The 13,351-nt window shown below is 32.1% G+C and overlaps 1 protein-coding gene across 1 annotated transcript in view; it reads left to right on the top strand.

Moving 5' to 3' along the window:
- The window catches only part of LOC143243840 (kinesin-like protein KIF17), a 25,509-nt gene continuing 12,158 nt past the window's right edge, over positions 1–13,351 (top strand). The window contains exons 1-7 of the mRNA XM_076487531.1: positions 1–137; positions 3,703–3,828; positions 4,931–5,086; positions 6,485–6,770; positions 8,030–8,263; positions 9,746–10,117; positions 11,190–11,242. Of these exons, the coding sequence (XP_076343646.1) occupies positions 3,754–3,828; positions 4,931–5,086; positions 6,485–6,770; positions 8,030–8,263; positions 9,746–10,117; positions 11,190–11,242 (1,176 nt within the window). The 5' untranslated portion in view covers positions 1–137; positions 3,703–3,753. The remainder of the gene's footprint in view (positions 138–3,702; positions 3,829–4,930; positions 5,087–6,484; positions 6,771–8,029; positions 8,264–9,745; positions 10,118–11,189; positions 11,243–13,351) is intronic.

Below are 13,351 nucleotides of genomic sequence, written 5' to 3'. Positions count from 1 at the left end.
AAATGTGTTATACTCGAAAAATATGAAGCTTACTGAATTTTAAAATATAATAGCATGATCTGTTCTAATGACTGAAATAAACGTCGTAGCCATAATAAAAGCTTCATGTTAATTATAATACCAGTGAGATTATAAGGGTAAGTATTTTCATTTAGTTTTATTTATCCGAATGACCTTGAGTTAATAATAACTAATAATTATATTAAATTCACATTTTTATTCTGTTATAGAGGCAGTGTGGATAATTAGCATTAATGTATCAATAATATTTGCTAAATTCTACGTATCTGTAAGTTAATGTTTAATGTTACAATGTATTGCAGTTACCAGTTAACCTTTTGTAGACCTTCTCATTGTAGAAAAGTTAAACCAAACTCCACTGTTAGAGTTTGGTATTTTGTAGCTCTTTCAAGAAGTACTGACTGGTCTTACACATTCAACAAAACTGGTATTTTACATGGAATATAGCCACCTAGAACTACAGGAATTCTGTTTAACTTCAGCTGACTTAAGATTTCAATATTAACTTGAACTGTCTTAGTCATAACAAGTAACCAGGGAAACTGTTTATTAATACATAAAGACAAGTTACACAAAACAAGTGACCTTTCACATTCAGTTGTAAACCCAGTTAGGCAATATTAAATTAAAACGCACACAGTAATGTGTGCAGAATCAATAATAATGAAAACCTGCCAACTTTACTGATTAAATATTAATACATCAATGTCACCTGCTTAGAATTGTTTACCAACAGACTTTTGTATCTTAAGGAAAATATCAGTTATATTTCATGTTGTGAGAAATGATATCCAAACAACATTTATGAACTTCATTTTAAGTTAAGTCAGTTCAAGTTTTTGTGATAAAGATATAACTGATATTTATGTATATTTTTCTTTATTTATTAATTTTTATTAGGACTAACATCTTATTGGAAACAAGTTTAAATGTTTTAGACAATGACATAAGAATTAAAGTGTTAAATTTATTTTAAATTTGATTGTTTGTTAAGCATCAAGATAAACAGTGGGCTAACTATGCTGTGCCCACCATGTCTTTAGCATTATAGGCCTTCACAGTTAATACAGTGTACCTAAAGAGCATGTGTTTTAAGTACAACTATTAAATAAGAATATACATTTAAAAATGTTGATATAAATGTGTTTTAAGAGCAGTGCAACGTGCCTTTTTTATATACAAATGAATAGGTTTAAAAATGCATATTTTAATTTAAAAGGATATGATTTTAAGATCAAGAAACATACTAAATTAAAATATAACCATGTATCAGTGCACCCTAGAAGGTGTCAGACATCAATAAATAATCAGGTAACATATATCCTTTATTGTTCAATAAAATATTAAAGTTGAAAATAGTAGTTTCATTATGAGTTTACTTATTGGTTAGGTATAACTTTATTACAGGCTATAGCTGTGATTGAAATATTGTACCTCTTTTTAAACTTATTGCTCCTTACGGTGAAAGCTGTATTTTATAATAAAATAATACAGTCGAAGGTAGCATGGACTATTTTAATAAACTGGTACAAATATTCCTTTAATGTTTGTTAATATTTTAACCTGTCTTCAGTTTGTTTTATAAGAGGTGTAGTGTGCCACAAGTGTTTTATATGAGTAATTAGAACTGGATTTTATTTATTTACTTCCCCCAGATAAAGTATTTCATGTAGTGGTGCTATTGTAAAAATCATTTTTACTCTCACTGCACTTTTTGCTGCATGCATTTTATAACAGAAATATACCACTGCTGTCTTTGTTTTCTTACATATAATAAATTAATTTTGCCTGAAGCTTTTACATCATTTTAAACTTCATCAGAACCCAATATTTCAGGGCCATGATATATTGTGGAAAACATTTTTCAAGCCTTTGTCACATACCTCAGTAATAGTGACAGAATGATAGCATTTCTTATAAATTCCAACTTTCATCAGCTTATTTTGCATATTTTATGAATCCAGTAGAAAGCACGTAGTGATGTTCCACACGACACACACAACATATACAAGCCTGCATCACGTCAATATAGATGGAACTACACAAAACAAACCATAGGCTACAAAAAGATTTCTTACACTCTTGACAGTGACAGTTCATTCACTGTCACACATCACTACTGCTGTCAGTGAGTGACTTCACACAGGGAGTAATGCCATAGGTCAATCTGATTCTTATCTTATGGAACTATAGGTTTATATTTAGATGACATTTAACACTACCAAGACAAGGTGCATATCGTACTTACTATAGCACTATATTCTAACTTCTTTGTTCTATAAATATATGTTATACTACAGAAATATGAAACTTCAAATTACTAGTTTTTATATTAAAACGTCAAGAGATCATCTACTGGCTGTACCAGTACACATGACTGGTATCACCTATTGGCTGTATCAGTATACATGATTGGTATCATGTACTGGCTATATCATTGGCCCGGCATGGCCAAGCGCGTAAGGTGTGCGACTCATAATCCGAGGGTCGCGGGTTCACGCCTGCGTCGCGCCAAACATGCTCGCCTTCCAAGCCGTGGGGGCATTATAATGTGACGGTCAATCCCACTATTCATTGGTAAAAGAGTAGCCCAAGAGTTGGCGGTGGGTGGTGATGACTAGCTGCTTTCCCTCTAGTCTTACACTGCAAATTTAGGGACAGCTAGCACAGATAGCCCTCGAGTAGCTTTGTGCAAAATTCAAAAAAACAAGCTGTATCATTATACATGACTGGTATCACCTACTGGCTGTATCAGTATACATGACTGGTATCATGTACTGGCTATATCATTATACATGACTGGTATCACCTACGGGCTGTATTAGTATAAATGACTAGTATTATGTACTGGCTATATCAGTATACATGACTGGTATCACCAACTGGCAATATCAGTATACATGATTGGTATTACCTACTGGCTGTATCAGTATACAATATTTGTATCATGTACTGGCTGTATCAGAACACTAGGTATAAGTGGTACTGTTACTTTACTAGTAAATAGGTATATTATCTGAAGATTATTTTAAAAAAGGCTTAACTTTGAACATAATTTATTTATAAAATAATTGTGAGAACTTGTAAAAGTTCTATGGTAGTCATTGTAATATAAAAAACAAATTATACACTGTTCTTACTTTACATATGAATTTAAAAATAAACATGTCAGTTTAACTGGAAGACATTCAAGTAATATTTCCATGGTTTATCATCAAACCTCAGAAGCTAAGTTTATTATATCTGTAAGGGTTGATAACTGTAGTGTGTAGAGATAAAATATATATATATATTTGAACTGAATATTTAGTACAGGTTCCTGTGAGAGATAATCTTATTAAAATGATCCATTCTGTGTAAAATATTAGAGTTTAATAATTAAACTGTATCCGTAAATTGGCTATCTGACTGTGGTTAAAAGAAGAGTTTTTTTGTAATATATATAAACTTAATAGTTAAAGTATCAAAATGCTATACTTACACTAACCTGATAGAATAATCAGGTTTCCCATATATATAGTAGAAAACAAGATTAGTCATGACAGTGGATGCATGTATATATATATATATATTATTTTAGCCCTACAGTAAATTAATTGAAAACGTTCCTATAGAAAGATGTGTATTTCCAAACACAGCGTTATATTTATCTCAAGTAGACCAATGTGTTTTTTCTGCTAGTGTAATACCTGGTGTACATTTAACGGAAGATACCCAGGAAAGTTTGTTGTAATGTCTGCTGAAACGGTGAAAGTTATCGTAAGATGCCGTCCTATGAATCAAAGAGAAAAAGATTTAAAATGCAAGGTATGTTCACTCTACTTTTATTTTTAACTTTAATGTTGAAGTAAGTCATTTATCAAATATTTGAAAGGGTTTCAACAAAGTATTTTGAAGTGCTTATAAAAGACAGGATGACAAACTTCCATAGCTCAAAGCTAGTCATTTTATGTGAGTAAATATTGAATCTAGTTACAATTTAGATTTACTTCTCTGAAGTTAAGGCTTTTGGGTCTTGTTAGAAATACCAACTTAAGAATGTATTTTACAGATCTTTATTAGTTGGTAATATTTTTCTTCAGGCAAGTCTAGCAACATAATGTAAAGTTTAAATTCCTCTCCCAAATTTTTCTCTTCTGTTTCCTGGCCTACTTGCTCAGGCCATTTTAACATACTCTTGACCCAAGTTTTGCACAGGACATAGAAGCTTTATATTTTACTATGTTAGTTTTCTGTATGTGAAAAACTTTGAAAAATAGTATTTTTTTCTTGCCTTCTGTTCCTTCAGGAACTGAAAATCATAATAACTCTGCAATGTTTCCAATTGAACATACCTCTGCCTTTTCTTGACTCTCCCTATTCCTCTGAATGTTTCTCTACCTTTTCTTGTTTTCCTTCTCCTCTGAATGTATCTCTGCCTTTTCTTGTTTTCCTTCTCCTCTGAATGTATCTCTGCCTTTTCTTGTTTCCCTTCTCCTCTGAATGTATCTCTGCCTTTTCTTGTTTCCCTTCTCCTCTGAATGTATCTCTGCCTTTTCTTGTTTCCCTTCTCCTCTGAATGTTTCTCTGCCTTTTCTTGTTTTCCTTCTCTGAATGTATCTCTGCCTTTTTTTGTTTTCCTTCTCCTCTGAATGTACCTCTGTTTTTTCTTGTTTTCCTTCTCTGAATGCTATTCTGGTCTTCCCCTCCTTCCCTTCTGTCTAAATTTTACCAGTTGAAATGAAATATTAGGTGAATGTATAATGCTAAGTCCACAAAAACAAAACACAGATGTCTTTAACATGCACAGAATGTGTAAAGGTACTCATTTTGTACTTGTTGTCACCTTTGATGGGATCACTTGTTTAAATTACAAACAGTGAATAATTGTACAACAAATGTTCAAGTTAATCACTTTTCTCTACTGTAGATCATTTTAAAAATGGATTCCAGCTGTGGACAGTGTTCAATCATCAATCCAGCAGATCAGAGTGCTCCACCGAAGGTCTTTACTTTTGATGGAGCTTATTATATGGAATCCACCACTGAACAACTATATAGTGACATTGTTTTTCCTATTGTTGATGTAAGAATTTCTGATTACTAACCATTAGTTCCTTTGTTTATAGTTTGTAAGTTGGAAATATTTAATTACTTGTGTCTGTGTATATTTATATGTATAGATAAGTAAAAAAGAGTACATCATTACAAGGAATAGAATGAATTTCATACATCATAACCTTAGATGGTGAGACCTGTACTAACAATTTAGTTTAGGCTTAGTGTAGTATTACCTTAAGATTTTAGTATTTATGTCCAAATGTCATAATGGGATCTGGAATGTCAACTTCAAGGACAGTTTTACTATTTCCCCCACTTATGTATTCCAATTATTTCTTTTTCCTCACTGATATTTTTTTGTATGTGTGAACAACTACCATCCCACATTTGGGTATAGACAGAAAAAAGTGGTAAAGATGTGGGAAACTGTGGGTTAGTGCACCCACATCTGCTCTTCTTTCTTTTTAAAAGATGTTAGGCCTGCAAAACTGAGGTTAAACTGAATAGATGGGTCTTACTTTCACCAGTACCTCAAAACCAGGACACTTTGTATAAATACTCACCATATATGGTGTGTGATCAGGAGATATATGTCTGTTTGGTTTATTTTCTTTCATGTCTTATGATATAAATATATATAATGCCATCTATTATCATTGGTAAAAATTAAAAATTTTCAAGGGCCTGTGTTCAACAGGTTCAAGTATCATGACCATACTTGAGCAAGAGACCATTACACATTGTGTTACATGTTCATTTTACTACATGAATCTCGTGTAACAATCATCACCACATATACTGAAGTTTTGCAGTCTTTCGAATTGGTAGCTTTAAAGCTATTTCTCTAACTCTTGAAACTAGTTTATCAACAATAGCCTCAACTAGCAGAATAAAGACACATCAAGTAACACAGGAAATTCATTATTAAGTTCAGTATTTTTAGATATGAATGTTTGGCATGTAAGGTCAACTTGTTTATATGTCTTGACATAAATCATTAAAGTACTCTATTTAGTCTAAAATGCTGTATTGTGTATTACTTTTATGACTTTGCACAAATTGGTTTAATAAATATTTAATAGGCCTTAGATATTTACTGGAAATTGATAACTAAAGTTTGTAATATTTCCAAAAAGAATAACTTAACTGTAAAGTTTGTTATACATATATTTTGGAAATGTGAATTTGTATTTTTTAAGATGTGTTCTTTATCAGATGAGCTTAGTAAATCAATACATACTTTATAAATAGTTATATGTGTTATCACTTGCTTCACTTATGTTAATATATAATAAATAATTTAATTATTTTTCCACACATATTTGCTTATGTTCAGTGTGATATAAAATATATATGTTAAGTCTAATTGTTTAATAATAGAAAATTCAGCAATGATTGAAATAATGTTAATTTTCAATGTCAGAGTGTTACAGAAGGATACAATGGAACTGTGTTTGCCTATGGACAGACAGGTTGTGGTAAGTCTTTCACAATGCAGGGGGTCACCAGTCCTCCGATGCAGCGTGGAATAATTCCTAGAGCCTTTGAGCACATCTTTGAGGCAATAGCAACAACTGAAAACACAAAGTACCTTGTTCATGCATCTTTTCTAGAGATTTATAATGAAGAAATTAGGGACTTGTTGGGAAAGGATCACAAGAAAAAACTGGATCTTAAAGAACATCCAGAGAAGGGTGTCTATGTCCCAGGTGAATTTCTGTCTTCCTGTATTATAAACAAAAATCAAGCAGTCACCTTATACAGAGGTTATTCTTTATTCAGATAGATTTTTTTTCAGTTTTCACTTTTATGTTATATATCTTTTTGTGATGTTAATTAACTATATAGAAACATGTACATCTCTGTTGCCCATGTTTCTCCTATGATAAATGTAAGTAGTGCTATAGTTGTTTAAATACAACAGTATTTTATTTCATAACAAAACTGACAGTTTGTAGCTGTCTAATTTGATTAAATATTTTCAGTATTTTTATTCTTTGGTGTCAAGTCTTTATATAACAATTTTTGTCATTACCTGGATTTAAAAAACTTGAGAAAAAGCTTTTCACTTGTTGTATTCATGTGATTTGTTTCTTTGAGATGTGTAATCATTATTTTTGCAGACACATTTATTTCTATTATCCTTAAAATAGATGAACAATACTTTTTGTTTCTTCAGTCACGTTCAAATCTGTTTGATGGTTTTGAAAATGACTTTTGTTAACTAACTATTGAACATTAGTTATGTATATTATTTCTTGTACTTATTACTTCTTTAAAATTACATATAAATGGATGTTTATGTAAACTTTAGTCAAATTTCATCTTCTGACTGTCTTGTTATTTTCACTACTATCTTGTTAATACATCTCTGCTTGACAGAGTAAAACTTATTATTATGTGTTCTGTGATGTTGGGAAATTCTTTCATATCTGATCTTCTAAGGATACTAGAGGTTTTACGTGAATGCCCTTTATATTTAAAGTTAAAAAGGATTTTTGTTCACAAATCATCTTTGTACTCTTTATAAATATATCTCTCCATATTGCATCATTTCATACAACCAGATTATTTCTTAATGGTTTCATTGTTCAGTGGGTTTATGAATAATTGAATGATCTTAACTGGGTTTTGGCCATGAAGCAACTTGTATGGTGTTACTAAATGGCAGAAATACAAGAAACAACTGTAAACAGAGACCCTTGAACTCTTTCTTTGTTTTTAAGAACTTGTGAAGGTGACAGACACAAAATACCACCCATTTTTTTCACCCATCCACTTAGTGACCAAGTGTAAGAGTTACTGTGTTTTGAAATACTTAAATGCTCACAGTCTTAATAAGAATCTTGTATAAGTCTTCCTAGAAAGACTATTGATATTAGACATTACTTCTCCTTCTAAAATGTCTTTTCATTTCACTGTTTTCTAGCATTGTTCACAGCTCTAATTCACATCTCTATATTACTAGGACTTTCCCTCCACCCTGTACATAATGTACAAGAATGTGAGTTAGTGATGGACCAGGGTTGGAAGAATCGATCAGTGGGGGCCACTCTGATGAATGCTGATTCCTCTCGTAGCCACTCTATCTTCACCATTCATTTGGAGATGATGGAGATAGAAGTGGAAAGTGATCAGAGGATCCGTCAGGGAAAACTGAACCTGGTGGATCTGGCAGGAAGTGAGAGACAAACTAAAACAGGTGATATTTTTGTTCTTGTGTTAATTAACTGAAAATAAATATTAAAATACAGAAATTTCATCAGTATTTATAAAGGTAGGACCTGATCTGACCTTGGTGACCTACTGGATGACAGAATAAATAATCATAAAGAAGGAAGCTTTGAAAGAATTTGATATTTGCTTGTATATGTTTGATGTGTTCATAGTGGTATTCAGTGGAGGTTCAAAGTTCCACTACAACACTTATGTATTAAAATAAAAAAACAACCTGTATCAGGTTGAGGTGGTGTTTGTTGTTACACCTGTGTTCTAACACCTTTTAGTAAAAATTATAGGAAACTTCAAATATACTATGAAATTAAATTAGTTATAGTAACTGTTACAGTGTGAAAACAATTACAAAACATGGTTACAGTTATTATAAGTGTTGCAGTGTAAACACAATTACAAAACGTTTACAGTTATGGTAAGTGTTACAGTATGAACACAACTACAGACATAGTTACAGTTGTAGAAGAGCTTATACATTACTTGTAACTGTTTTGTTCCATTGCTTAATTTTATCCTTTATTTGTATGTTCTCATATTTTTCATAATTTATGTTCATATCTCAATTTAACAAGTTCAAAGTATTTTCAAGTAAAGTCTAATTGGATGATTAAAAGATGGTTAGATTTACTTACATATTTTAGGTTTTTTATATAATTATTTAACCCTAGAATTAAGAGCATAGGTTCATATTGGCTCTATCATTTTAGAAATAAATTTTCCAGAATTTGTTATTTACCACATTGCTAATTGGCCCATGACTTTTCTGATACATAAGTTTTAATGATAAATATATAAGCCACCATAAGAAAGCTAAACAATTACCATTTATGTTTCATTCATGTCATCTATATCTACCAGTAAAATAATGAAATTTTTTTTCTAACTCAGGCCGTCCAAAAATGTGACTTCAATTGTCCCTTCCATAGATGCATCAGATTCCCATAATATTCCACTATACCACTTTCCCAGTAACTTACTGAGCATGCCTCAATGGGTTTTATATAAGCTCTGCTTTCTTGCCATAAGTTAGATTTATTTGAAAGTTGCAGTTGTGATGAAAAGTCTGTTTTAGTGAGGCAGAAGCAAAAGTAATTCAGAAGTAAGTAGGTGCCTGAAATTCTGTTTAATTCTAAAATAGTACAATTTATGTAAGGCAGAATTACCTCCAAAATAATGAAAGCAAAAATACTAACATTTTAAATAAAATAGGAACTGATGTCATTATAGGAAGATAAAGTTGTCTGATGGGAACTGATGTACAGAACAGTAAGATAAAGCTGTCTACTAAACACATACATGTATACTGATTGAGTATTAAAAAGTTATACATGGATATGTTACAAAAAAGGGAAGTTTTTTTGTTTGTATTTAAAAAATTAACTGGAGTGAAAATGATTAGTAATTAACTTTATATAAGTGAAATGTGTTTTGTCTGTTTTTTCATTTACAGGAGCTACTGGTGAAAGGTTGAAAGAAGCTACTAAGATCAACTTATCTCTGTCTGCCTTGGGAAATGTTATTTCTGCATTGGTAGATGGGAAGTCCAAACACATACCTTACAGAGATTCTAAACTAACGAGGCTTCTTCAAGATTCTCTGGGTGGAAATACCAAAACTTTGATGGTGGCTTGTCTTTCTCCAGCTGACAATAACTATGATGAAACTCTGAGTACGTTGAGATATGCAAACAGGGCCAAAAGCATAAAAAATAAACCAAAGATAAATGAAGACCCCAAAGATGCCTTGTTAAGAGAATATCAAGAAGAAATTCAGAGGTTAAAATTACTTCTTGGTGGACAGCCTCCATCTGATGTGATAGCTTGTGAGTTGGATTTTTTAATACAGTAGCTAGTTCATAATTTATCTTTTGTACTCTACAAATGTATGGCTTTTCATTTCCTACACTATTCAATTGATCAATAATTCTTCCAGCGTTATATCTCAATTTGATGCCAATCATTTACATGCAATTATAAAGAAAAATTTAAAGATTATTTTCTGTGTAAATACGAACAATACTGTAAGCATGGCTTGAGTTCGCTAAATAGTTTACAGGTATTCACGCTTACAGTTTATAACAAAACACAAATGGATTATTATTATTAATATTCTTATTATATGTCACCTTAAGTAATACTTCTTTATGTATGTGATTGTCTTATTTTTATCTCCATTACCTTCTTTAATATTTTGCAAAACTGTTGGTTTGTTTGCAATTCATTCAAGTGTAAGTTGATTCTGATGAATGATAGTTATGTTCCAGGTATAATAATATCTAGAAAACTGTTGGTTTGTTTCTTATTCATTCAAGTGTAAGTTGATTCTGATGAATGATAGTTATGTTCCAGGTATAATAATATCTAGAAAACTGTTGGTTTGTTTCTTATTCATTCAAGTGTAAGTTGATTCTGATGAATGATAGTTATGTTCCAGGTATAATAATCTCTAGAAAACTGTTGGTTTGTTTCTTATTCATTCAAGTGTAAGTTGATTCTGATGAATGATAGTTATGTTCCAGGTATAATAATGTCTAGAAAACTGTTGGTTTGTTTCTTATTCATTCAAGTGTAAGTTGATTCTGATGAATGATAGTTATGTTCCAGGTATAATAATGTCTAGAAAACTGTTGGTTTGTTTCTTATTCATTCAAGTGTAAGTTGATTCTGATGAATGATAGTTATGTTCCAGGTATAATAATGTCTAGAAAACTGTTAGTTTGTTTCTTATTCATTCAAGTGTAAGTTGATTCTGATGAATGATAGTTATGTTCCAGGTATAATAATGTCTAGAAAACTGTTTGTTTGTTTCTTATTCATTCAAGTGTAAGTTGCTTTTCACCATTTGAATGAAATATATTACAATTACCAAATACAAATATGTTTTTTGTTGTGTAGTAAAACAGGAAATACAAAATGAGGAAAACAACCTAGCTGAACAACTTCGAAAGGTAATCATACATTGACTATTGGTGTGTTTTTATTTTTAGCTTGTATTACGTTACTTTACCCATGTGTATGTAACAAGCCACATTCTCTATGAGTATAATATCCATCAATTCATTATTAATGACATATTATCTTTGGACATGGAAAGTTGCTTCCCTTATATGTAATTTTAAAATATGAAAAATCACCGATAAAAACTGAAAAACACAAAATTTGAAAACATAAGTTGGTATGTATCTCTCCACAGACCCAACAAACTTTTATGCCATATTTGACAAATATCCACCTTCAAAAGGAAAAGTTGTGATAAAAAATAAAATCAATAAACACTGCAAAATGGAAAACTAAAGGCTTATATGTACCTGTTATATTTATATAGATAAGTAGTTACATGGACATACAACAGACAGTACCATTATAAACTGCTCAAAAAATTAAAGGAACAAGTACGTTTGCTTATATAATTTATCTCAGTGTTTCAAATGTGATAGTATTTTTATTTTTTTAGGTAATTTGCCTCATTTCAGTTCCATCTGCATCCATTTTTTAATATGTGATGAATGGTAAAACATGGAAAAATAAAATTTTTGAAAATGACCAGTATCACCAAAACTGATATCCCATATGAAACAATACTTTAAACAGTTTACATCCATTTATTCAAGAAATGTTTGAAACATTCAATATCTAGTATGACCTCCACGAGCTGTGACACACTCTTGACACCAATTTGGCACACTTCAAATCAGTCTATCAATGTTCTCTTGCAGTATGGCAGCCAACTTGTCTACCAGGGCTTGTCAGAGTTCCTCTACATTCTGAAGAGGGTGTTGGCATTCACTAACATGCCTCGACAACATATCCCAACAAAGTTTAATGGGATTTAAATCTAGAGATCTGGAGGGCCACTCAAAAGTCTCTATTCCTTCCTCGTTAAGGAAGTCCATACACAGATGTGTATGTGAGCAATGTGAGCTCACACATTAACCTGAATGATAATAAACCCATCATTGACAGCACCTCCAAAATGCTCAAAATGGGTTACAGAATTTCGTTACTATGTCATCGTGAGTTCAAAGCACCCCTATTGAGTAAGTGTAAGTCTGTGTGACCACCCAAGCATATACCTGCCCAGACCAGTACAGAACATCCTCCATAAATATCGATTTGCACAATATTACATGCGTAAAATCTCTCTCTTCAGCATCTCCACACTCTTGCACATCCATCATCATGAGACACAGTGAACCTTCTCTCGTCTGTCCACAGCATGGTGGCCCTTTGAAGAAGTTCCCAGTTCAGGTGCTGGTGAGAAAATTCCAACCTGGTTGCATGATGTTGCACTATCAGAATAACGCCTTTTGCAGGCCGTCTGGCCCTAAGATGTCCTTTGTGCAGACAATTGCAAATTGTTTGGGTTGACACATGAGTTCTAGTGGAATGCTGAAGATCATTTAGCAGTGACCAAGCTGTAACTAACCTATCTTGCAGAGCAGTAGTCACGATGTAGCGGTCCTCTCTGGCTATTGTGCAGCAATGATGACCTTGACCTGGTGTCCTGCCATAAGAGTTCGTTTCCTGATAGCGTCGCCAAAGTCAGTTGATGATGCTTGGTGACACACCAACGTGCTCTGCCACCCTCCTTTGGGTCTGGCCATCCTCCAGCATCTGGACTGCCCTGGCCACCTCATTCTCTGTCAGATGGCACCTGACTGCTTGGGTACGCAAGATGAAGGTACACAATGACAAAATGAGCTGCAAAAGATCCGTGTTGGTGTTTGTTTTGAGAATTAATGAGGAATACATAGTTTCACATAATAGCCTTATATAGGGTACCTTTACTTGTATTCTCTTTGAGTGAGGTGAGTTTTGTTTGAATTGCTTCAAACTTCACACACAAGCTTAAAAAATACACTTGTAGACAAACAGATACGTTTTTCATCCATAAATTTAGTTATGACAAAAATATACTGAAATATGTAATTGTTCCTTTAATTTTTTTTGAGTAATTTATATAGATAAGTAGTTATAGTAACACATAACAGACAGTATTATTATATTTATATAGATAAGTAGTTAGAGTAACATACAAGACAGTATTATTATATTTA

This window comes from Tachypleus tridentatus, chromosome 2, assembly GCF_004210375.1.
Source record: "Tachypleus tridentatus isolate NWPU-2018 chromosome 2, ASM421037v1, whole genome shotgun sequence".
NCBI classification, from domain to species: domain Eukaryota; kingdom Metazoa; phylum Arthropoda; class Merostomata; order Xiphosura; family Limulidae; genus Tachypleus; species Tachypleus tridentatus.
The sequence above is the reverse complement of the archived record's forward strand: the minus strand, read 5'-3'. Positions and strand labels throughout refer to the sequence as shown.